The 25,402-nt window shown below is 41.3% G+C and overlaps 1 protein-coding gene across 17 annotated transcripts in view; it reads right to left on the reverse strand.

Moving 5' to 3' along the window:
• The window catches only part of PEX2 (peroxisomal biogenesis factor 2), a 55,030-nt gene that overhangs the window by 10,376 nt on the left and 19,252 nt on the right, over positions 1-25,402 (reverse strand). For 2 of the 17 annotated variants that reach the window (XR_009759546.1, XR_009759544.1), the window contains exons 1-2: positions 21,985-22,328; positions 4,271-4,377 (exon numbers count right to left, since the gene is read on the reverse strand). The exons of 1 other annotated variant lie outside the window; for it this stretch is intronic. Coding sequence is in view for 12 of the 16 variants with exons in the window: in XM_061601699.1 (XP_061457683.1) it covers positions 15,160-16,094; positions 23,228-23,240 (948 nt within the window). In the remaining 4 variants the exon portion in view is untranslated. 14 more of the 17 variants (XM_061601796.1, XM_061601785.1, XM_061601754.1 and 11 more) reach the window with 13 other exon arrangements.

Below are 25,402 nucleotides of genomic sequence, written 5' to 3' on the forward strand. Positions count from 1 at the left end.
AACAATGATCTTTCAACACCAACTTCGCTGGACTGGCCATGTTGTTCAAATGCCTGATCACCGTCTTCCAAAGCAGCTACTTTACTCCCAACTTAAGGATGGAAAACGGAATATCGGTGGACAGCAAAAGAAGGTTAAAGATGTTCTTAAAGTGAATCTAAAAAAATGTAATATAAGCATCGAGAACTAGGAAGTCTTGGCCCATGAACGTCCCAAATGGAGGTCGGCTATTATCAAAGGCACTATGGACTTCAAAGAAGCATGAATACATGGCGAACGGGACAAACAAGCTAAGTGGAAGGCACGTCAAACAAATCCTCATCGTGACCATCTTCCATTTGGAAGCTTATGTCCTCACTGTGGGAGGCTGTGGGTCCAGAATTGGCCTCCACAGTCACTTACAGACCCACTGTTAAAGACCTTATCTTGGAAGACAATCTTATTCAGCCATGAGTGATCACCAATGAATGAATGAATGAATGAAAGCTAGACCACAGCTCCCTGACCATTGAGCATATTCGTTGAGGCTGATGTTCCCCATGAGGATTCAGAATGGCATGAAATTATGAATGATTTAAGAGGATCCAGAATGGCATGAAATTATGCTCTGTGCATACGTTTTGCAGTCTTTGTTCCAACTAAGCCAGAATGGAAGGTGTTTCCAACTCCCATTGGTCTTCAAATTAACTGTCCAGTGCACTGATAAGAGGTGAAATCCCACTGCATATATCACCATCAGAGGAACTTTTTCTTTAAATTAATATAATTTCTTTCTGTCTTTAAGAAAAGCATTTGTGACTTCAAATATTTGTTTGAGGGAGTCCTAAAACTAAAATGTTATTAATTGTCAAGCTAAGGTAGAAACACACACTAAATATCAAAGTTACATGGGGGTTATTATATACTGCAGGTTTACATCCTTCCCAAAAAGTAGCTATGGAAAATCATAACTGTTGCTTCACAGTGCAATTCACAGTTGGGAATGGCAGGTTTCTTCCACATGTCTAGAAGGGTTACTTATATATGATGGACGAGATTCCAATATCAGTTTCTACAATAGAAGTTACATTTCAGAATTTTGCTGTGTGATAGTGAAACTGTGAACACCTTCAATTTTATTATGTTCCTTCAAGTCGATGACAACTTATGGCGACCCTATGAATCAGCGACCTCCAATAGCATCTGTAATAAAACAACCTTGTTCAGATCTTGTAAGTTCAGGTCTGTGGCTTCCTTTATGGAATCAGATGGATTGATTTGGTCATGTTTGGTCGTCTTATTTTTCTACTACCTTCTGTTTTTCCCAGCATTATTGTCTTTTCTAGTGAATTCATGTCTTCATGTCTTCTCATTATGTGTCCAAAGTATGATAACCTCAGTGTCATCATATTAGCTTCTAGAGAAAGTTCTGGTTTAATTTGTTCTAACACTCAATTATTTGTCTTTTTTGCAGTCCATTATCTGTAAAGCTCTCCTCCAACACCACGTTTCACATTCTCTTATCCACTTTTTTCACTGTCCATCTTTCACACCCATCCATAGATCTCGGGAATACCATAGTCTGAATGATCCTGACTTTAGTGTACAGGGATACATCTTTGCATTTGGGGACCTTTTCTATTTCTCTCATAGCTGCCTTCCCCAGTCCTAGCCTTCTTCTGATTTCTTGACTATTGTCTCCATTTTGCTTAATGACTGTACCAAGGTATTGATAATCCTTGACAAGTTCAATGTCCACATTGTCAACTTTAAAGTTACATAAATCTTCAGTTGTCATTACTTTAGTCTTCTTGATGTTCAGCTGTAGTCCTGCTTTTGTGCTTTCCTCTTTAACTTTCATCAGCATTGGTTTCATATCATTACTGGTTTCTGCTAGTAGTATGGCATCATCTGCATATCTTAAATTATTGACACTTCTCCCTCCAATTTTCACACCTCCTTCATCTTGGTCCAATCCCACTTTCTGTATGATATGTTCTGCATATAGATTAAATAATTCGGGTGATAAAATACACCGCTATCTCACACCCTTCATATTTCTCTGTATTCTCTCCTTATAGTAGTCTCTTGTCCAGAGTATAGGTTGCGCATCGGGACAATCAGATGCTGTGGCACACCCATTTCTTTTAAAGCATGCCATAGTTTTTCATGATCTACACAATCAAAGGCTTTATAAAGCACAGGATAATTTTCTTCTGAAATTCCTTGCTCCATTCCATTATCCAATGTATGTTTCTGATATGCTGTCTGCAGAGCTTGGAAAAGTTACTTTGTTGAACTACAACTCCCATCAGCCCCAGCCAGCATGGCCACTGGACTGGGCTGATAGGAGTTGCAGTTCAAAAAAGTAACTTTTCCAAGCTCTGGCTCTCTGGTACCTCTTCCTTTTCTAAATCCAGCTTGGACCTCTGGCATTTCTCACTCCATATATGGTAAGAGCCGTTGTTGTAGAATCTTGAGCATTACTTTACTTGCATAGGATATTAAGGCAATAGTTCGATAATTACTGCATTCCCTGCTATCCCTTTTCTTTGGAATTGGGATATATATTGAACACTTCCTATCTGTGGGCCACTGTTTAGTTTTCCATATTTGTTGACAAATTTTCGTCAAAATTTGGACAGATTCTTGTAGCAACTCTATTGGTATGCCATCTTTCTCTGACTTCAATCCATAGTTCTTCTGGTTCTGTATCAACTAACGTTTAAAGCCTCAAATCTGTTCCTTATTTAATTTTTATATTCTTCTGGGATGTTATTTAAATTGTATTTTGGCATTATGATTGCTTTGTTGTTGTTCTTTAGTTTTACTTTGATTTTCGATACGACCACTTCATGATCTGTATCGCAGCCTGCTCCTGGTCTTGTTTTTGCAGAAAGTATGGAACTTCTCCATCTTCTGCTACCAATTATATAATCAATTTGATTCCTATATTGACCATTTGGTCATGTCCACGTGTACAGTCGTCTTTTTGGTTGCTCGAAATATGTGTTTGCAAGAAATGAATTATTGGCTTCACAGAATTTAATAAGTCTTTCTTCTGCTTCACTTCTATCTCTTAAGCCCCGTTTCCCCACAATTTCTGGTTCTTCTCTGTTCCCTACTTTTGTATCCCAGTCCCCCATGATTATCAGAGCATCCCGTTTTAGTGTATGATCAATTTCTTCCTGTACTTCTGCTTAAACTGTCTCCATTTTCTCTTCTTCTGTGTTTGGCGCTGCAGCATAGATTTGGATGATGGTTTTGTTGATAGGTTTCCCGTTAAATCTAGTTGATATCACTTGCTCAGACCTTGCCTTATAGCTCCTAAATGCTTTTGCTACATCACTTCTGACTATTAGAGCAACCCCATTTCTGCTTAATTTATCATTTCCTGCAAAAAATATTTTGTAGTTGCCTAATTGAAAGCATCCCATTCCCATCCATTTTAATTCACTCATGCTAAATATTGTAAGGTTGATATGTTCTTCCTTGACAATTTCTAACTTTCCCTGGTTCATGCTTCTCACATTCTATGTTCCTATTCTATACGTTGAACAACTCCGGACTCTCCTTTCACATCTGTGCACTTCAGCCTCTGGGCTTCCTTTCGGCTTTGACCCAATTGCGTCATTAGTCACAGCTCTTCATACTTGTCCATTGTTCTTCCCCAGTAAGTTGACGAGTGCCTTCTGACCTGGGGGTCTCATCTGTCAGCACTACCTCACGTTGCATTTTGGATAGTCTATTCATAGGGTTTTCTTGGTAAAAGGTATTCAGATGTGGTTTATCATTGCATTCCTGAGTCTGGATGCATCTTAGTCTGGTGTCTCCGCATTGACTAGTCCGCCTTGGGTGCCCCTGCTAGGAGTCTAGCCTCTTGGTCTAGACTCCTGATGGCATTGCTCTCAGCTTCTTCTACACTCTCAAACCCCCTCATCATGTTAATGTGTGCACCCTAGAGAGGGCAGGAAAATGTAGAGGGTTGTTAAGCAAGTGTTTCTGAGTTCAGGACTATACATTTGTAAGGTTTTGTTTTGAGATGAGCTTATGGGAAGCAGCAGAATAGCACAGGCGGTATTTTCAATTTAACATGCAGAATGCGAAATATCCATTACCTTGGATAATAATATAATAACTCTCTGTTGAGTCCCTCCTTACTCGGAACATGGAAACGATAAAGCGAGTAATAAAATCAAAATAAGTGGGATTATCTTGGACAACACCAGTGGTCTCCCCAGTGAGGTCTCCCTGGTACCTTCGTTCTTTCTGGCATAAGGTAAAGACTCACCATTTTCTCCAGGCTTTTGATGGACTGAGCTGTCTTGTTCTGCTGTTAAGTGTGCTGCCAAAGCTTCAGGTGGACTGTTATTTGGGAACCTTTGGTCTAGAATAAAGCTGAAAGTATTTTTTTTTTTAGCCTAATGTTAACAGCAATCAAAATGTGCTGGCTTTCAGTGTGTTCTTTTTATTGATCTCTCTCGCTCTGTGTTTTTAATTGATCTGGGAGTTTTCCTGGCTGAAGAGTAGGATATAAATGATATAAATAAATAAACAATAATCCACTTCATATGATATGTCATTCAACTCCCCTCACCTGTATTGCTTAATCCTTGCTTGACTGGCTCTTACTCTGAATCCTAATTGTCTTTTTCCAGATTCCCGCATTGAATTCCAGTTGTTCTAGTAGTCCTCAAGGCATTCAATAAAGACACATTGATGCTAATGAATTTCCACTAATATCTGCATGTAAAAATTAATTTAATGTTTTAAAGTGTAAATTAAATCCAGGCTCTTTTAATAATTGTTATGTTCAGCAGAAGTGGTCATGATCCAGCTGTGCACCATGGCAGACAAAATTTATTCTATACCTACAGAGAATGTGAAATGGATACTAAGAAACAAACCTTCAAGGACCAAGCCTTCCCCTCCTTACATGCTCAGTCCCAAAATCAATGCTTCTCTCCTATGGATAAAAACCTCACTATCTCATCCTAGACATCAGTTTGCTACATTTCTCTCTCTCTCTCTCTGTACACACACACACACACACACACACACACACACACACCTGAGGGCAGCAAACAAAAACACTAAAACACTAAAACATAAAAACATTAAAATATATTAAAACAAAACAGCTTTAAAAACATATTAAAAGAAAATATATTTTAAAAAAATCTTAAAAAGCAATTCCAACATAGATGCAGACTGGGATAAGGTCTCTACTTAAAAGGCTTGTTGAAAGAGGAAGGTCTTCAGTAGGTGCCGAAAAGATAACAGAGATGCCATCTGTCTAATATTTAAGGAGAGGGAATTCCAAAGCGCTGGTGCCACTACACTAAAGGTTCACTTCCTATGTTGTGCAGAATGGATGTCCTGATAAGATGGTATCTACAGGAGGCCCTACCTGCAGAGAGTAGTGATCAACTGGGCATATAAGTGATAAGACAATCTTTCAGATATCCTGGTCTCAAGCTGTATAGGGCCTTGTACATGAAAACCAGAACCTTGAATTTGCCCTGGTAGCTAATGGGCAGTCAGTGCAATTCTTTCAGCAATGAGGAAACATGTTGGTGATACCCTGCTCCAGTGAGCAATCATGCTGCCACATTTTGCACCAGCTGCATTTTCTGGACCATCCTCAAGGGCAGCCCCACATAGAGTGTATTACAGTAATTCAGCCTGGAGTTTACCAGTGCACAGACGACAGTGGTCAGGCTATCCTGGTCCAGAAACGGCTGCAGCTGTCTTAACAGCTGAAGCTGGTAAAAGGCACTCCTAGCCACTGAGGTCACCTGGGTCTCTAGCAACAAAGGTGGATCCAGGAGCACCCCCAGACTACAAACCTGCTCTTTCAGATGGAGTACGACCCCATCCAAAGCAGGCAATTGACAAATTATCCAAACTCAGCATCCCACAGCATCTCCGTCTTGCTAGGATTCAGACTCAATTTATTGCCCCTTATCTAGCCCACCACCGAGTCCAGAGCTCGCATGGCCTCTCCCAAATCAGATGTTACAGAGGAATAGAGCTGGGTGTCTTCAGCATACTGCTGGCACCTCACCCCAAATCTCCTGATGCCTGCTCCCAAGGGCTTCACATTAAACAGCATTGGGGACAAGATGGTACCCTACAGCATCCCATAGTGCAACTGCCAGGGGGGTGAAAAACAATCACCCAGTGCTATTCTCTGAAAACAACCTTGGAAGTAGGATTGGAATCACTGTAAAACAGTGCCTCCGATACCATCTCACCAAGTCAGCTCAGAAGGATGCCATGGTCAATGGTATCAAAAGCCACCGAGAGATCAAATAATAACAGGGTGGAACTCCCCCTGTCCTTCTCCCAATAAAGGTTGTATATCCCCCTCTATACATTTAAGTCACTTTCCGAAGGGAAATGTGGACCTGCTACTTTGCATACCAACCTTCGGCATCCTTGAACCCTCCTATAACTCCCATCATTCTGAGCCAGCCCAGCCAAGCTGGCTGGGGCTGACAGGAGTTGTAGTCTAAAATGTGTGGAGGACACCAGTGAGGGGAAATGTGGTTTTGCTTTTCCACACCTTATTAATTGCACTCTTTCAACAGAATAAAATGATAGCCTATGTGCCAAAGGAAAGAATGGCAGACTGATTACTTTATGGTGATTTTGAAAAACTGATGAGACAGCAAATGATAGTCAATCCTATTAAAAAGATTAAGCGTGCACATGAATGCATGTGCACAAACACACACACTCCTTCAAAAATTCTATATAGCCTATGTTGGGATTGGTTGATATAATTCTACAACTCAAGAAGAGTGGAAATTACAGAACATCTGCAATGAAATTGGTTTTCTGTGGAAAACTGATGAATCACTTACTGCCAATGACTGGAAGGAAAAATACTTGTTTATGCCCTTATGTAATGAATTTTTATGAGGTGAAGTTTGCTGTTTATAAAAAAAAATACACTTTAAACTGCCAGAGATGTAAAATAATAGAATTCCAAATTCAAAGCAATGCATTACTGCAAAGACAATCACAAGTAGAATACTATCTGCTACCAAACACCCAAACAGACCCATTACTCTTATAATGACATTAAAAATTTTCATCCATCCAGTTAAGGAGAGGGAATAGTATGAAAGGGACGATAAACCACAGTTCCAGTTCAAAGTAGAAAGCACATCTGCAGTCCTATTTTAAGTTTCAGAATGTTTTTGCCCTGGGAAAAAAGAAGAAAGGGCAGAGGTAGGGGGCTGAAGCATTCTGACAGAATAAAATTACATTTCTCAGCAGTTCTTCAAAAAAGAAAGCAAAGGTCCAAAGCTTTCTGCAGTCACAGGATTCCACACTGGAGATGGCTCCTCCCTCCCCAATTCTGCTTGCTAAGTTCACATCGCCTTTTCAACTGAAAGAATAAGGCTGAAATCCAATGCAGTGTATAGAATACACACTTACCTGGAAGTTCCACTGAAGCCAATGCTTCACAGTAGGCATGGATAGGCCTGCACTATAAGCTCAAGTGTAAAGACTTTTCTTTTCTCCTTGGAGCTACAAAACTGCCTCGCTACATCAAAACTCTAGGAGTTAAAACAACTGTATTCCCTTGTAAAGATGACAGAACTTGAAAGAAGAGGAAATTAACTGATGTTCTTGCTTATGGCTAAGGTGGGGAGACCGCAGCCGTGTGCCAAACTGGCTGCTAAACTAATGATTACAACAACTTAATTACCCTCAGTGTGCTTAATATCAACCCCCCACGGATTCCTGTCAGAGCGCAAACTGTAACTCTAGCCCTCATTTGGCAATTGCTCTGGGAAAACTAGCTTGCTTAAATTGTGAGGGGTGTGTACCATGCAGAGTCCATGCAGATACTACAGTTATCTTTTTATCCTTTTTTTATTTTGCACTTTGGAATTAAACTTTATTGTCATTTTTTTCTAGCAGAAAACCATATAGCCAATAATGGTCAGGGAGCAATCCACAAGGAATATCTTCTTTTCTTCCTATCTTTTCTTCACCAGTGGATGCAAGCAGCAATGAAGAGCCCAGCAGTTAGTTAAAAAATATGGCAAGTGTCACTTTTCTAGATTGGCCTAGTGCATGTGAATGAATCCCTCTGGCTGAAGAGATCCCCCATAGTTCATCTAACCCAAGGATGAGGAACTAAATCCTGCCTTGTCTGCAAAGGAAAAATGTTCCTTTGCACAGACTGGCTCTGCTTGTAAGCTCGGATTGAAGCCGATCCCGGCAGAGCTTGCATTTGGCACATTTTAAAGGTGCCATCCGCAGGGGAACAATTGGAAGCACACTTTAAGGTTGTTCTTTTGCAGCAACAGTTTTATATATTCCATAATTGACATCATATATGTTGTCAGTGTGGGGGAGGAGGGCATGGCTGGAGAAAAACAACCTCATAGGTCTAATTTGGCTCATGGGGCAGAGGTTCCCCATGCTTGATATAACCCAATTTCATATCATAAGGAAGGATATTCTGTAGCTACAAGTAAATTTGACCAATGCCCTGAGACAGTTTGTTATGTCTAGTTGTCCACAGGTTGACTTGCAACATCATGTTGGTAAATCCTTCCAATGGCAAACTAGTCTTTACTGATGGCATGGCTCTGCTACAGAGAAAGACCCAGTTTCTTCACTATGGTAAGAAACATTAGCTAGATCACAGTTACAAGCTTTTGGGGGTGGAAGAGAGACACATGGCTCACAGGAAGACCCACTGTTGGATAGAGTCAAGATGAAACTGCAAAACAGCAGGGCAATTTAAAAGAACACAGTAATATGATCTCAAAATTATCAGATACATAGCTCTAGTATGTAATAAATAACTTGGTCAAAAGAACCTCTTTAAATGGTGCTCCTGGTGGGAAGAGTTCTTTAAGGCAATAAATTGGTTTTAAACTCTTTCCCCCCCCCCACAATTTTCATGAATAATCTGTGCAATGTCACTAATGTTTATCACCATGAAGTGATAACCATAACGCTATTGGCAAAAAAGTAAATGCAACTTCTGGAAGCGCTGTGGGAATATAGAGAACCCGCACGTTATGAATAACCTTAGCAGAGTGGCTTGATAAATCTTTTTCTCTCTCTCTCCTTTTCACCAGGCTGTGGCTGAGCCTCTGGCTGCTTGAACCCTTAAAGAGAACAATTATGAAATGCATTTATTATTTCAATTTATATCCTGCCCTTCATCAAATCATGATCCCAGGGCAGGATAGAAATGAAACAAAATACTCAGATTAAAACAAATGCCACTTGTGAGTTCAATATCACAAGAGGAAGCACCTTCTTTCTGATTCGCCTTAGATTGTTCCCCTCTTTTCCCCAGATCAAAAGGCTAGAATAGCTGCCCACTCCCAACAAGCTCCATAGGAGGGAGGCTTGCTGCTGGAAGCTTAAAGAAGACAGAGGTTTATCCATTTCTTGGGAGCTTTGCAGTTTTTCACAAGAGCATGATTCCAAAAGAACAAAAACTCCTTGGTCAGCCACAACCTTCCTTTCTATTCTAGTGGGCTATGACAGGCTGGAAGGAGAGGAGGACAGATCAACTAGAAAGCAAGTGGGATGCAGGCCACTAATGCTCATTCTGAGCAACCTGTTGGAATGTATGAGGTTCAACTCCAACTTGGTGGGTTGAGGCTGCATGGGGTTAAAAAGGTTAGCTAGAGAGGAGACCTCTTTGTTGCCAGGCTATACTTGTCCTTTGATCCTTGCCGTCTCTCCTCCTCCTGCTAGACTGATATGCAAAGGATGTTGATCCCAGTTCCTTCCCGCCTTCCCAGTTCCTTCTTTTCTCTTGAGAGGGGAGCAGACATCTTTCCTTTGTCTCTCCCTCTCAACCAGCATGAGGGCGAGTACTGGGACCAGTGCTCGTTGCTCCAGCATAGCTAGTTAGCTAGATATAGAACTCTTTCCTATCAAGCATGTACTTCCAGAATAAAGTAGTTGTTTCTTATTTTAAAGCTTAAAGTCTCTGTCTGACTAATTTGCAGGGAAGGTAGAATCTTAGCAAAGATTCACACACACACTCACTAAGCTCGCTCAATACTCTCCGTTCCGCAGCGCTACGCAACTCTGCTACGCAACTCAATAGAGAAATTCCGACCCAACCCACCATTCATGTACCACAAAAAAAGCTCTTCAGTCATTCCCTTCTTTGCAAATGGTACAGTAACAAAACTTGCTGTATTTGTATTTGGGAATGATTCCCTTTAAAATTAAACTGGTACTCTTACTTATCGTGGTTAACAAAACACCTTTAGTCTGCAATCCTATACACATTTACCTGAGAGTAAGTCCCATTAAACTCAATGTAACTTACTTCTGAATAGATGCACGCAAGATTGCAACTGACAGATAGATGAAAAAATGTCTGCAAAACACTAAATTTGGACAACTTGTATTAAACTAGCTTTGCTTTCAATTCTTTATTGTGTACAGTTATTAGCAAGGCTTCATTTATAAACAAGCATTTGGGGAGCTGTATGCATACCCTCTGATCCAATTTATGGCTCCAATTTGTAAATATAGATCAGATCCAATCCAGTCTGGACAGATCTGGACCCAATGCAGATCACAGTCAAGATATTTCAAATCTCCAGAAAACCCATTAGCTGACCTTGCGAAACCAAAATGGTGATAACGTGTGTTTTTTTGGCCCAGAGATACATAATTTTGAGACACAGTTGCTGCTATATAGGGGATGAAACTTGCCAAGTTGCAGGTGGCTAGCTCCAGAGGTTTTTTATGTTAAATGTAAAATGTGTAAATGTACTGCCTTCAAGTCGATTCCGACTCATGGAGACCATATGAACAGGGTTTTCATGAGGCTGAGAGGCAGTGACTGGCCCAAGGTCACCCAGTAAGATTCATGGCTATGTGGGGATTCGAACCCTGGTCTCCCAGGTCGTAGTCCAACACCTTAACCACTACACCACACGTTAGCCACCTTTAAAGTTTAAAATAGGTAAGTGCCTATGGTAAGCTGTATTTAGGGGCAGTGAGGACAATATTTTGCTGCCACTATCAAATCATCAATCTCCCGCACAGCAGAACTCTTCAGAATTGTCCGGGGACTATTACACTCTGGCCCCAGGGACATGGTAGAACCATCTGAGGCCCCACTGTAATGAATTTGCTAGGCACTTCCAGGATAAAATCTCTAGCATCCGCCAGGACTTACGACTCCAGTGTTATAGCAGGTGAATCAAACAAGGTATCCAGAGCACAGCCTTGTCCCAATTTCTTGGATGAGTTTCAGTTGGTACAGCTTGAGGACATTGACGAGGTGCTTGGACAGGTTCGTGCAACCACTTCTGTGCTGGATCCTTGCCCTTCTTGGCTAATAAAAGCTAGCAGGGATGGAACAGCCGGCTGGGCCAGGGAAGTGATTAATGCCTCTCTGTGAGAGGGGGTGGTCCCTGGCTGCCTGAAAGAGGCGGTAGTGAGACCACTCCTGAAGAGCCCTCCATCATGGCAGCCGGTATGGTGAGAAAAGGGGTGGTGGAAATAAACATGTATTTGCTTTCCTTCTGCTGCACCCTGCTGGCACAGCCAATGTCCTCTCCTCGAAGAGGCCTCTGAGTGACAGCTAGATGTGGTGGCCCCTTCTGCCAGCTCTGCCTCAAGTGGCTTTGCTATTCAGCAAGGTTGGATTGCTCTGCCCATCTCCTATAAAGATTAGCCCTGCCAAATTTCAGGTGGTATTCCCCGGATGAGACTCATCTATTGCACTCTGGGTGTGCTGACCCCAGCAGTTTCCCCAAATGTAAGAAATGTGACTGCATAAAACTGTGACTGCTCAAACATGCCATACTCCTGTTTCCCCTATTCCTTCCTTCAAGATTTTGAATTTTTTTTAGGGTTTTTAAAAATTAGATTTGTAATACTATGTACGTGCTTTTTCCAAGAAAGACTCTTTTAAAAAAGAGACCCTGTCCACAGCAGTAGTGAGGGAAAAGTAAAAATATTTAATATTAATAATATTCACTGTGGTTAGCAATTGGAAATCATCTTAACATCATCATCTCAGAATGCTGGCTAATATGCCCATAAGGTTTCACTAGCTGTTTGGTTAATAATAATAATAAAATGTGTAACCACACAAGCTGGCTGCTTATTGTTTGTGGGTAGCCATTGGATAATCATAGTAATAATAATACAGAATTCCAAAATCTGTGGCTAAATATGTCTACAAAGTTTAATAATAATTCTTAGCAATGAGAATTGAATAAAATAAAAAATAACACAAAGTTGTTGTTTTTTTAAACACTATGTGAATAAGGATGGGACTGGTTCAGTGTGACATAGCCAATGTCGCTAAAACCTGTTCCCCCCTCCACTCTGGATTGAGGTTCTTTTCCCCCCTTCCTGCCCCGTATCTTGAATTTTTAGATCTGCCGCGCTATAGATTAGTTTTTACCAGGGCTAGATTTAACTGCTTAGCATCAGCCCTTCTTGAGGGCCGCTTTCGGGGCATCCCACATGCTAATCACCTTTGCCCCTGCCGACTTAATGAAATTGAATCTGTTTCATGTTCTTTTTATTTGTCCTCTTTACTCCACTGAACGCATCAAGTTCCTAAATCCCTTGATCGTGAATTCGCTTGGAGGTACAACCTTGGACAAACTGAAGTTCCTTTTATCTGGCACAGATAAATCAATATCGCTTGGGGTTGCCAAATTTCTCCATGCGGCCCAATTTTTACGCAGTAAATACATTTCTAGTATTTCATGTTGATTTTCTTGTGCTAGATGTACCTACTTGTTTATCCTTTTTTATCTTGCCTGTTCTAATTTTCTTATTTGTATAATGGGTCTGTGACCATACAATAAACTGTGTGGATGGGACTGGGATTCATTGGGACAGAACAGAAAACATATGCAAGCTAAACAAATGGCACCCAGCCCTCATCAAACATTTCTGAGACAGAACTCACAAAAGATTTCTGCATGTTAAGACTTAACCCCTTCCAAGCACTGCAATTAGAGAATGTTGGGTGGGGTGATAGCATTCTAGCCTTCCTCCCTCTCCCCCTACCTGGTGTTCTTCTTTATGGTATTGTAATTGCTCCATTTCAGAGACCTTCTGTCTGGGTTTATTAAAGACTGTTTTGAGCTACAGACCTGTACAAATCTCTATAAATCGATTTAGGACTAGCCAATCCACTCTCTAGAGATTGTAGCTGCTTCAACCCAATCTAGACAGGATGCAAATAGGCCTGAATTGGCCCTATTTGGTTTGTTATTCGTGCAAAGACAGTGCACACCATTTTATTAAGCCATTCCTTATTTTGCTCATCAACCTAAGGGTTCCACTTCAGGTTGTTAGGTAAGATGCACATAATCAGTTTCTGGGATACTGTACATAGTAGCAATTAAGAGTCTATTTAAGTCAAAATTAATAGGGATACAAACTAAAATGTTAACTCTCTTACAAATGTTACTTTTTGTGAGAAATCTCTCCTGAAGTGAAATGTTCCTACCTAAAACATTCTAATTTGTTTATGATCATCAACTCATGCTGTAGCACTAGCACAGAGGCCATTAACTACTGTATAAAAACTGGATTGATAACCAAGGAAGTTTGGTGGCCAAGAAAGCTAAACCAAGACTAATGTTACCATTTTCTTTGAAAACAAGTTCAAAAGAAAAAAATGTAGTTTGACAGCAATCTTACTTTTCAACGGAATATTAGCCATAACATACTAGAATTTGAAAGTTATACAAATCTATACTGATCCAATCACTATTAGACTAATGTGAAACACTACACTTGTATAGTTAGGACAATTGCTTGGAACTAGATTCAGTAGAAGATCTAGGAAACCAAGCTGATGATGAACTCTGGAGCAAAAAGAGGCCCACATTTTGAAACCTTACCTGGTGCTATGCAAATAAGAACATTTTGTTGTTGTCCATTGTATTGAAGTTACCTTCACTTTAAGTCTATCTGCAATGGTTGGCTTTGTTCCATCCAAAATCATGGGCAGTACAAAGCACCATAGACTTGTGGCTCCTGGTAAAGAGAGACTCCACAAAATATCTCTTGAGCCACCTATAAAATGCCACACTTGTTTGTGGGTTGAGCGCACGTTTTGCAAGAGCTCAGATGTCTACAGTAGCGTGGGAGTCGCATTGTGATAATACTTTAAGCTTCATTGTCATATTGCAATTCATAGTGTATGCTACTTCAGGATACAATTGTCCTACAATTATTTATATCCCACCTTTCCTTCAAGGAGCTCAAGGTAGTAGACATGGTTCTCTTCCTCCCCATTTTATCCTCACAACAACCCTGTCAGGTAGATTAGGCTGAGAAACCATGGCTGACCCAAGGTCACCCATGAGCTTCATAGCTGAGGAGGGATTTGAACCCTTGTCTCCCAAGTCCTAGTCCAATGCTCCAACCACTATACCACACTGGCTCTGATGTTGTAAAGCCCATGGACGTATTGGAGATGTAATGGTACTGGGGGATTGTGTAACAACAACAGGGTTTGTGGATTGGGTTCAAAGTATTTGCAAATCAAGCCTGATTTGCTGATGTTACAGGGGGTTGTATTCAATGCTATGAATTAGTAAACAGTCATGTTTATTCACTTCAGTTGGTCTACCCTGAATAGGACTAGCATTGAATACCACCTAATGTGGTTAAATTATTTATAATGCAACTGAACATATGCAGCACTACATGGGAAACAATTGTGTGAAGTAGCTTCCCACACAATTTATGGCAATTTTAACTACACTGTAACAACCCATTCTCTTCTTCTTCTTTTTTTGGCATCCATGTGGTTACATTAAATGTACTTTATTACAAGAGGCTGCACTTGCAAATCATGCTTTAGTTACCTTAAAAATGGTTATCTTTCAGTGCCTTTTGTTAGGATAGTATAAATCATATGGGCAAAAATTAATCACAATTTCATTCTTTATGTACACTTTTATTGAGTTTGCAATTTTTTAAAAAAACCTGATCTCTTTATAGCTGTTGATCATTTTACAGTAAAGTTACACAACCTAAAAAGTAGCAACAGCTAAGAGAGAATTCACTATTACAGAAAGGTTGAAACTACTAGAGGTAAAACAGAATTTATGTATCAGGATACAGTAGTTCCATAGATTGCACAAGTTATACTTAATTATGGATTTGATGAAAACTTTAACAAGCTTATTGTGTATCTACCTCTTTCATTTCTATCTTATATTTTAATGGCTGCAGATCTTGCACCTCTGTGCCACATTTAGGACAAGTAAAATACAAATCAAATAAGTAGTTGCTTTTAATACAATAGTAACAAAAAACATGTGAACATCCGATGGTGTGAGGCATAATGGGCCATTGCCCACACAGAGAACATTCCTTATAACATGCTACTGAATTATTTTCATTTCTGGGACATCCTGAAATAGGTAGAGACCAAGAAGAGACTTTAAGTTTGAGTTTTTGTATGTTAATAAGTGGCAAAAGAAAAATTAGAAATTCAGCAAATCCATGCCACAGGAGTTCCCTGTTCATGTACTCAAATCCAATTTGACGGACATTCTGTGGCTGGCAGAACACTGAACTGATTCCTAAAATACGTTCAGTAAGTGTAGCAAACTTTCCCTTCTGAAGAAAAATTAAGAAGTTCAGCAATTCACAAAGTCTGAGGACTCCAACTACTAAGTTAATAACGTACTTTGTCCTCTGGAACAACTCCAATGGACGATTGCTAAATAAATCATAACACCTTTCTTCCAACCATTTCCCACCAACAGTACAAATAAGATACCATAATTTCTGTTGCTTGCTCAATGTCTGGTATTTCTGCATCTGGGATAAGTCATTCTTGTACTGAATGTTCAGAATAGTTTGTCCCACTGTTGCATTCTTTGAATAGATGGTGTATCTCCACAAAAAAAGCCACAGAAAAGCTTTAAGCTCTGGTTCAAAGTGAGCCAATATTCCAGGTTTAAATCCATGAAAACAGCGAGTAAACTGGGACCAAACCAGCTGTTCCAAGGCTTTGTTTAGTTCAAGGGCATCAAGCTGACTTATTCTGAGCACAGGAGTCACTTTCTTGCTATTGTTGTCCCTGGTTGCCATTGTGACCACACGGCTTTCTATGACAAAGAATACTTTTATTATTATTTTTATAATTTCAATTATACTTTATTGGGCTGTACAGCAGGGGTCATTTGTGGATCACCAGTGGTCCATGAGCTTCATTCAGGCGGTCTATAGCATCTCTGTAGATTTGTGGTTGAAGATGTATTAAGTATTCATATTGATTATCACTGAACACTAAAGTCAGGATCATTCAGACCATGGTGTTCCCGATCTCTATGTATGGATGTGAAAGTTGGACAGTGAAAAAAGCGGAAAAGAGAAAAATCAATTCATGTGAAATGTGGTGTTAGAGGAGAGCTTTGCGCATACCATGGACCACGAAAAAGACAAATATTTGGGTGTCAGAACAAATTAAACCAGAACTGTCACTAGAAGCTAAAATGATCAAACAGGTTATCACACCTCGAACACATAATGAGAAGACATGATTCACTAGAAAAGACAATAATGCTGGGAAAAACAGAAGGAAGTAGAAAAAGAGGAAGACCAAACAAGCGATGGATTGATTCCATAAAGGAAGCCAAAGACCTGAATTTACAAGATCTGAACAGGGTGGTTCACGACAGATGATCTTGGAGGTTACTGATTCACAGGGTCATCATAAGTTATAGTCAACTTGAAGGCACATAACAACAAAAAATTAATTTTTAATTGTATTTTATTGCTTTTTTATTTCTTGTCTTGTATCTTATTGTATTATAATTTGAGTTCTATGGAGTCATTAAGTGGTCCACCAAGACCCTCAGGAATTTTTAAGTGGTCCATGGGGGAAAAAGTTTAGGAACCACTGCTTTAGAGCAAGTATTCAAGGAGAATTCAAGCTGGGAAAGTGCAAGCTACCCCAAAGTCATGCACTGGCAAGCTGAGGTTTGAACACTGAGTTTGCTATCTTCATCTGTCTGTTCCCCAAGTTCAAACAGCAGAAGTACTCACTTAGCAATAGTAACACTTATGTAATTTGCATCCTATATTTTGGTATTATTCTATCAATTGAAATGTGCAATCTAACAATTAACTCTATAATTAAGTGTTAATTATGGTACAATGACACCCCCACCCCCAATTAGTATTTCATTTTAAAATCTCTCTCTTTCTCAACTATTTACCTTTATGCTTCCCCAGAAAGCTGTTTATTTGGTTTCAGGAAAAGACAAAAGCTTAGTCCAACTTTTAAAAAATGGATGTAAGTGTTCTGTAGCAAACTCATAGCATTTCCTATTGCTGAAATGATCAAATATGAAAATTAAGAGTATGTTCAGAAAAAAAAGATTGTATCACTGTTAAGATAGTTAATAGCCCTTAAATATGTTGGTTGAGTATATCAAGTAGAAATATGGGCAAGATAATGAAGAAATTCTTGCCACATAAGCACTCAAGGGATGCACCTTTGGCTCCTGCTTGTCCAATAACAATGGATTCTTTTCAATTTGTACAGCCCGAGGATGTGGACAAGATCCTCGGAGAGGCGAGAGCCACCACATGTTTGCTAGACCCTTGCCCTTCCTGGCTCATTAAGAGTGCCAGAGGGGGACTGGCCGACTGGGTGAGGGGAGTGGTAAATGCCTCTTTACAACAAGGCAGAATTCCAATGTGCCTAAAAGAGGCAGTTGTAAGACCTTAGTTGAAAAAGCCCTCCCTGGATCCCTCTCTAATGGGTAATTATCGGCCAGTCTCCAACATTCCATTTCTGGGTAAGGTAATAGAGCGTGTGGTGGCTGCCCAGCTCGAGATTCTTGGATGAAACGGATTATCTTGACCCATTACAGTCTGGTTTCAGGCCTGGCTACGGGACAGAAATGGCTTTGGTCGCCTTGGTGGATGACCTATGCAGAGAGCTGGACAGTGTCCCTGTTGGTTCTACTGGACATCTCAGCGGCTTTCGATACCATCAACCACGGTATCCTTCTGAGCCGCCTTGCCGGGATGGGACTTGGGGGCACTGTGTTGCAGTGGCTCGGCTCCTTCCTGGAGGGACGAACCCAGAAGGTGGTGCTGGGGGATTCCTGTTCGACTCCTTGGCTGTTGACATATGAGGTCCCTCAGGGCTCAGTTTTGTCCCCCATGTTATTTAACATCTACATGAAACCGCTGAGTGAGGTTGTCCGGGGGTTTGGTGTCATCAGTATGCGGATGACACCCAACTCTATTTCTCCTTTCCACCTAAAGCCAAGGAAGTTGTCCTGGTCCTGAACTGGTGCCTGGCATCAGTGATGGATTGGATGAGGGCGAACAAATTGAAATTAAATCCAGACAAGACAGAAGTGCTCCTGGTTAGTCGAAAGGCAAATCAGGGAATAGGGATTCAGCCTGTGCTGGATGGGGTTACACTCCCCCTGAAGACACAGGTTCGCAGTTTGGGTGTGCTCCTGGACTCAGCTTTGAACTTGGAGGCCCAGGTCTCTGCAGTGGCCAGGAGTGCTTTTGCCCAGTTAAGACAGGTGTGCCAGCTGCACCCGTTCCTGGAGACGCCTGATTTGACTACAGTGATGCATGCCTTAGTTACATCCCGTTTAGATTACCGTAACGTGCTGTACGTGGGGCTGCCTTTGAAGACTGTTTGGAAACTTAAACTGGTACAAAGAGCTGCAGCAGAGTGCTAACGGGCTGGTTACAGGGACCATACAACCCCCTTGTTACGACAGCTCCACTGGCTGCCAGTTTGTTTCTGGTCACAATTCAAAGTGCTGGTTTTGACCTATAAAGCTCTATACGGCCTAGGGCCAGGCTATTTGTCAGACTGTATTTCCCCATATGAGCCTGCCCGGGTGTTGAGATCCTCAGGAGAGGCCCTTCTCTCAGTTCCAACACCTTCGCAAGCGCAATTGGTGGGGACGTGAGATAGGGCCTTCTCGGTGGCTGCCCCCAGGTTCTGGAACTCTCTTCCTAGGGAAGCATGAATGGCCCCTTCCTTGCTATCCTTCCGTTGGCAGGCAAAGACTTTTTTATTCCAACAGGCTTTTGGACTAGAAGATGTTTAAGATAGGGCCTCATAAGGTCTGTTGTATTGTTCTATGGTCCTATTCTTAATGTTTTAAATTGTCTTAGTATCTTAAGTGTATGTTTCATGGTTTTAATGTCACGAATAGTTTAATTCTATTTTAATTGTATATTTTTGTATATTTTTTTACCTATGTGTAGTTTTTATTTGTAAGCCGCCCTGAGTTCCAGTTTTGGAAAAAGGGCGGGGTAAAAATAAAGATTCATTCATTCACTTACTGTACAAAATGATGTGGAAGGAGGAATGAGCACCATGGGCGAGAGAATGTAAGCCTATCCAATTAGTATACAAGACACTGTAGTAGGTGCTGTGACCACCTTTCAGTATTTGGAGAGAATTCTATTTTCCTTTAACTCAAACCAGAATTCAGATCAAAGCTACTTTTCTGCAAGCAAAGATCAAATGGTTCTGGTAATTTTAGGGGAAGGGTGCAGTGCAGAGTGTACAGATATACTGGAGTAATTATTTTCTGTCTTTCTACTTTATATGAACCTTCTCCATGTTGAAATTTGCTCATTGCAGAGGATTCTGGGGCATGTTCTAGGGTGTGCTGTCAGTTCATACAGAGCATTGGCCAGGCCTGCTGGGTGCCACCATCACCCAGCATGATCTGTGAACATATTCAAAGTTCCCCTGCAGCTAAGCCTTTCTTTCATCACAGAAACCAAGGAGGCATACATGTAGTTCCCAGGCAGTCTCCCATTCAGGCACTAATCAGACCCAGACCTGCTTATCTTCTGCAAGGTGGTGGCCTCATGTGCCTTCAGATAATAGCCTGGGACCAAGCTGTAACGAACAATCAGTAACTAAGGGAATGTTCTCCTGTGAGCACGTTTGAGGAACACTTGCTAATGCATTCCCAGGGCTGTCTACAACATATGTTAAGAATACCAAAGCATATATGGCAGAGAACAACTGGGTTGTATTGTGACAAATGCTGGAAGCGTTTTTTGAAAAAAAAATATGGACAGTGTTGCAGTCTATTGATTTCATGATGGTTCAAGTCTATGTCACCTGAGAATATGTATATATTTATCATCTGGTGATGGGCACTTGGTGACCTTGCAATACTTTGGTCTCAGGCTTTCAACACTGTCTAGAAGCTGTACATTTTAGGCAGTTGTCTCCCATTATTCCTTTCTGTTCAGGCACTACTTGCTGCTGTCAGGTGGCAATCAATCTCATTAATTCCCCAATGGTTTTAAAAAGAACTGGTCAATTGCTTTTATGAAATGTGAAGATGGCTCACAGATTCAAGACTTCTCCAAGAAACAGTGCTAGGTCCATATGTGGCAGACCAGGTGGCTTAATTTATAGGAAAAAAATGAGTTGGTATAGTTTAATGCACTATTCCAGTTATTCACAGAACACCATCAGTATGCACAGCACATTACTGGATACAAGACAGCAGATCCCTGCCTTGAGAAACAGGCAAAGAAGTGCAGGCAGGTGTAAAAAAAGGGAAGGAACATACAATTACTTCAGTCAAGTGTGCTTAGGGGAAATAGGGAACTAGTGTGTCAAAAGCTTCATGGAAAAGATGGGTCTTGAGGGATGAAAAGAGATGAGGAGTAAAAAGTAAAAAAGAGAGGTGGTATCATTCAGGTTTCAGGAGACAGTTCCAAAAATAAGGGCAGCAAGGAAATAAGGGTAGAGTCATTGGAGTGAGCTGGAGACCTTCTGGTGGAGGTGTGAAGATCATGGACAGGAATGCACAAGGATATAAGAGAAGCGAGGTAAGGGGGGGAATGTGTACACCAGGGGTTATCAAACTGTGGCTCGCAAGCTTCATTCAGGTGGTCTGTGGACTGTCTGTGGATTTGTTTTTGAAGATGGGAAATAGTACATCCATCACTTTAAATATTAATATTAATTTTAATAGTATTTTATTGCTTCTTTTATTTATTATAGTGTAGTTTATTGTATTACAATTTGAATTCTACTGAATTACAATTACTACAACAGACAGAAAAATCATTACGTGTCTGCCAAAACCGTCAGCAATTTTCAAGTGGCCTATGGGGGAAAAAGTTTGGAAACCAAGAAATCTCTAGTTTAAATATTACCTCAGCTGTGAACTTACTAGACAGGGCTGAGGTAAGTTACCTTCTCTGCCTCAGCTCTCAATCTGGCCAATTTTACAGCATTCCTGGAAAGATTACAAAGATAACATATGTGGACTGCTTTGATGTGTTATATAAATTCTAAGTACATATGTATATGGATAGTACATCCACTTGTGAACCAAGTCAGGACCAATGTCCTGCCTACAGATATTGGGACATGCATTAAAAATCATGAAGAGAGTATTGGTTGGATCTCAAAGAGTACGTGTTTCTTACACTGCACCATCCACTTAGATATGAAAATGGGGATAAACTTTACTAAATAGCCCTACATGGCTAACAGTAAGTTGGAATGTAAACCTGGTCATCCAATTAATTGCTTTTAATTCTAACATGTCCAGGAACCGGACAAAACACTACCATTGAGGTTCGGCCTTTCCCCAAATCCAGGCCTTGCTTTTCTTGGTCAGTACAGGCTGCAAGTTAACTTAAACGTTACAGCAACTCCACAAAGACTCATGAGATGGAAGTGATACAGCAACTCCACAAAGACTCATGAGATGGAAGTGATACTCTGGACCAACTAGCACACCATCTTCTCCCAAGGAAGGATATGCCATGCTTACAGTTGCCACTTTTCATTCTCCCCCCACCCCCACTTTTTAACAGCCATGCGAGTGACAGAAATCCAACAATAATTTAATTTCCTTGCATGTGTTGAATTTCCCAGACGGGGCTCAGTAAAAAAGAAAAAACTTAGGGCAAGCCAATCCCCACTCGGTCATGAATACTGCCCATCCCAATCTCTATTCAACCTACCTCAGAGGAGAGAACCGTGTACCCCTCAGCTCTTTACACAGGTAAACGGCAGAGGTCGATCAATCTGGATAGCGTTGCAATGGTAAAAAGCAAAGGTAGACGAAGTCAGAACGAACAGGCGAGGGGAAGGTTACAATTAGGAGGGCGCAAGCTAGGAAAGGCGGGGGCGTTCCTAAAGAAACTGCAGACACTGGAGTGTTTACTAGGAAGTACGCCGCACTGAACACAATGGGACTTTTGAGGAAAGGTGGATAGGATCGTGCGTTTAAGACGACAGAAAAGCTGAGAGGTAATCCTGGATAATAGAGGAAAGTGGGACCCAGTAGAATCCCCTTGAAGACGGCCCCTACCTGCTCTGAGCCTTAAATACTGTAATTCTGAAGGCTTCTATCAGGAAGGGAAATAAATGCAATCCTGTACACGCTCTTTGGAACTCAATTGGGATCTGCTTCCAAGTAAGCATGCACAGGATCGGTCTGTAAGGTGACACTTGGATACACTCGGAAGTAAATCCCCCGGTAAACGCTCCTAAGAAAAGAGATATAAGGACTGGAACTTTGCAGGGCGATTTTGTTCCCTTGGAATCAATAGGCTCTGCTTTCCTGAACAAATACCTGAGCCGGAAAGAAGGGCGATGCTGCCTGCTCAAAAAGGTACCGCTTCGCACAGGCCCTTAAAGAAGTTAATACCTACGCTTGTCTCTTCTAGAGCGCTGACCCTTTAAGGAGCGACTCCCTTGCCGAATTGCATCAAGCAGGCGCGCCTGCCCCTCCTCCACCCGGCTCCTCGCTCTCTTCAATCTCTCCCCTCCCTCCTAGGCGCGCTGACTGCCGGGACGTGCGTGCACGCTCCCCAGCCTTTCTAAGGCGGAGCTAGACAAGGGGGGCGCGCTGTCGGCTAGGCACTTGCACTTACATATTGTGGCGGTGGCGGCGGCCTAGCGGCAGTAAAAAGGACAAGGAAGTGGTTCGAGACTTACCTCGCTTCGGGTTGTGCATCTACCTGAGGAGGGGGGTGGAGAGGAGAGAGAAAGAGAAAAGCGTTGGGCTTGGTGAAGCGATTTTGGGAAGGGAAAGTCAGCAAAGTTTGGGGTGACCATGTGTTGCGTGGAAGAGCCTACTTCCTTCATGCGTAACAAGTTTTCCAGTGCATTGATTCATGGATGGTAGCATCAACAAGTGCATATCCCCGAAAAGAGAGAAAGAAAATAAAATTTTCTAAGACTTATTGATTCTGTTCCTACCACAACTGGACATGAAGTAATAGAACGTCCAAAAAGCACCAGAAAGTGTCCTGTGCAAAAGACACGACTATTGAGTCAATCCCTGCATGCTCTGTATAATAAGCAACCAGCTGCAATTGGCATTGCCGACTAATAAATTACAAATTGTTGCATCTGTCCTAGTGATTCACTGGTTGCTTGAATAGCATAGCTTGATATCAGGTGGTTTCCTTGCAAATCCATCACTAGGTAAGAGCAGTTTCAAAATCAGGAAGGTAGCAAGGAGGAGGAAGAAGAAAACCAGAGCTTGGAAGATTACTTTTTAAAAGTTATAAATTACAGTTACAGTTACATGGCCCAAAAAAGTAGTAATTACCGTTACAATTACAATTGCTCTGAAAGTAACTGATTACTTTACTTTTCCTCCAAAGTAATCACTACAATTACATTTCAGTTACTTTTAAAAAAATGCCTACAAGGTGCTGGCCTTGGCTGCTGCACATCTAAGTAACCTAAAACAACATTAAAAATAAACAAACACATACAAAGGTAGTAGAATAATTATTTTTATTCATAAGATAGCAATGGTGGTCTCTCCGCTGGTAAGGGTGGTGGGGAGGGAGGCTGAGGCCACTACTCAGATCTTTGCATGTCAAATCAAGTGCAACCCCCCCACTCAGCCAGCCAGCATAATCTCTCTCACTTAACCACCTCCCAGACCCTGCCCTGCCACCACCTAAGGGACACGCACTCAAGCAAACATTTTCCCCTGAGATGCAAAAAACTTAAAATACCGCAAATGAAGCACAGTAGCCACAGAGGGTGGTGGAGGCCACTTTGTGTACAAAATGCAAACACAGTATTCTCACACGCGCGCGCGCGCACACACACACATGCACATTGTCATCTTTTACCTCCACAGTTCTTTATCTCCATTCTGCTGCTGCCTCCTTCTCCTTTATCCATGTTCTTGGCCTCCGGCTCCTTTTCCCCTCCCACTCCATTCTTCACCACCACTATCCGTTTTTTTAAATAATTGTTTTCTCCACTCCACCTCGTCTCACTCTCCGCCTCCTCCCTCGTTGCCTCCTACCCATCCACAGAGCATGAGGAAAGAGCGACGCTGCACAGAAGCCCAGTTTGAGGTACATGATTTTCACCCACAAATCAGAGGAGCAGATGACTTCCCCAGCTCCCCCCCCAAGTAATGCCCAAAAGTAATTCTGGAAACGTTACAATTACTCCACAAATGTAGTAAAATTACTCCTAGTTCTATTACAATCAGAATGTAAAGGAATTACCCACTCGTTACTCAAAAAATTAATGAATTACAAGTAATTCGTTACTTGTAACTAGTTACTTCCAAGCTCTGAAGAAAACACCTCAACAGCAACTCCCTAGAACAAATGTGTAATAATGCTCATCCACCTCAGAGGAATCTGATTTAAAGAGCACCCAGGATTGGTGTCTACAGCATTGTGTCCCACCCCCCAATTATTTATTTATTATATTTATATCCTGCCCTTCCAGTGGGAGACCAAGGCAGCAAACAAAAGGACAAAAAACACCACCCCACAACATCATAAAAACAGACTTTAATTATACAGCCACAAGAGTGGCTGTATACTATAGCCAGCATGGATTTTTCATATTCCGCAATGTTAACGTGAAAATACCCCCATGCCATTCTGAGGCTTCCCATAAGCTCATTCAAACAAAACCTTACAAAACGTATAGTCCTGAACTCAGAAACACTTGCTTAACAACCCTGTCAATTTTCATGGAGATACACAAAACAATCAGAGAGAATCGAGAGTTCAAAGTCTAAAAAGGGAGAAAAAAACTCAGAGCCCTTTTGGACTTTCTTCTCTTGAGAGTTCTCATAATCTGTTGAAATTCATTAAAAATCAGCCATGTTCACAGAGTACCTGTAATCCTAATACTGGCCTTGCCCCATACTCTGACCTTCATCTTCTGCAGTTTAAAAGTTAAAAAAATGCCTAGCTGATTTTTAATTTAAGACATTTTGGCTGGAAGCCTATGATAACGCGGGGCATGCTCAGTAAGAACCAACTGTCAGTGTTCTAAAAGCCTCACAGCTGCTGGGCTTGGCTAATCAGGGCCACACCCACACCAGACTTTGATTTCACTTGAGACAGTCATGGCTTCCCTCAGAGAATCCTGGGAAGTGTAGTT

This window comes from Rhineura floridana, chromosome 1 (assembly GCF_030035675.1).
Source record: "Rhineura floridana isolate rRhiFlo1 chromosome 1, rRhiFlo1.hap2, whole genome shotgun sequence".
Taxonomy (NCBI): domain Eukaryota; kingdom Metazoa; phylum Chordata; class Lepidosauria; order Squamata; family Rhineuridae; genus Rhineura; species Rhineura floridana.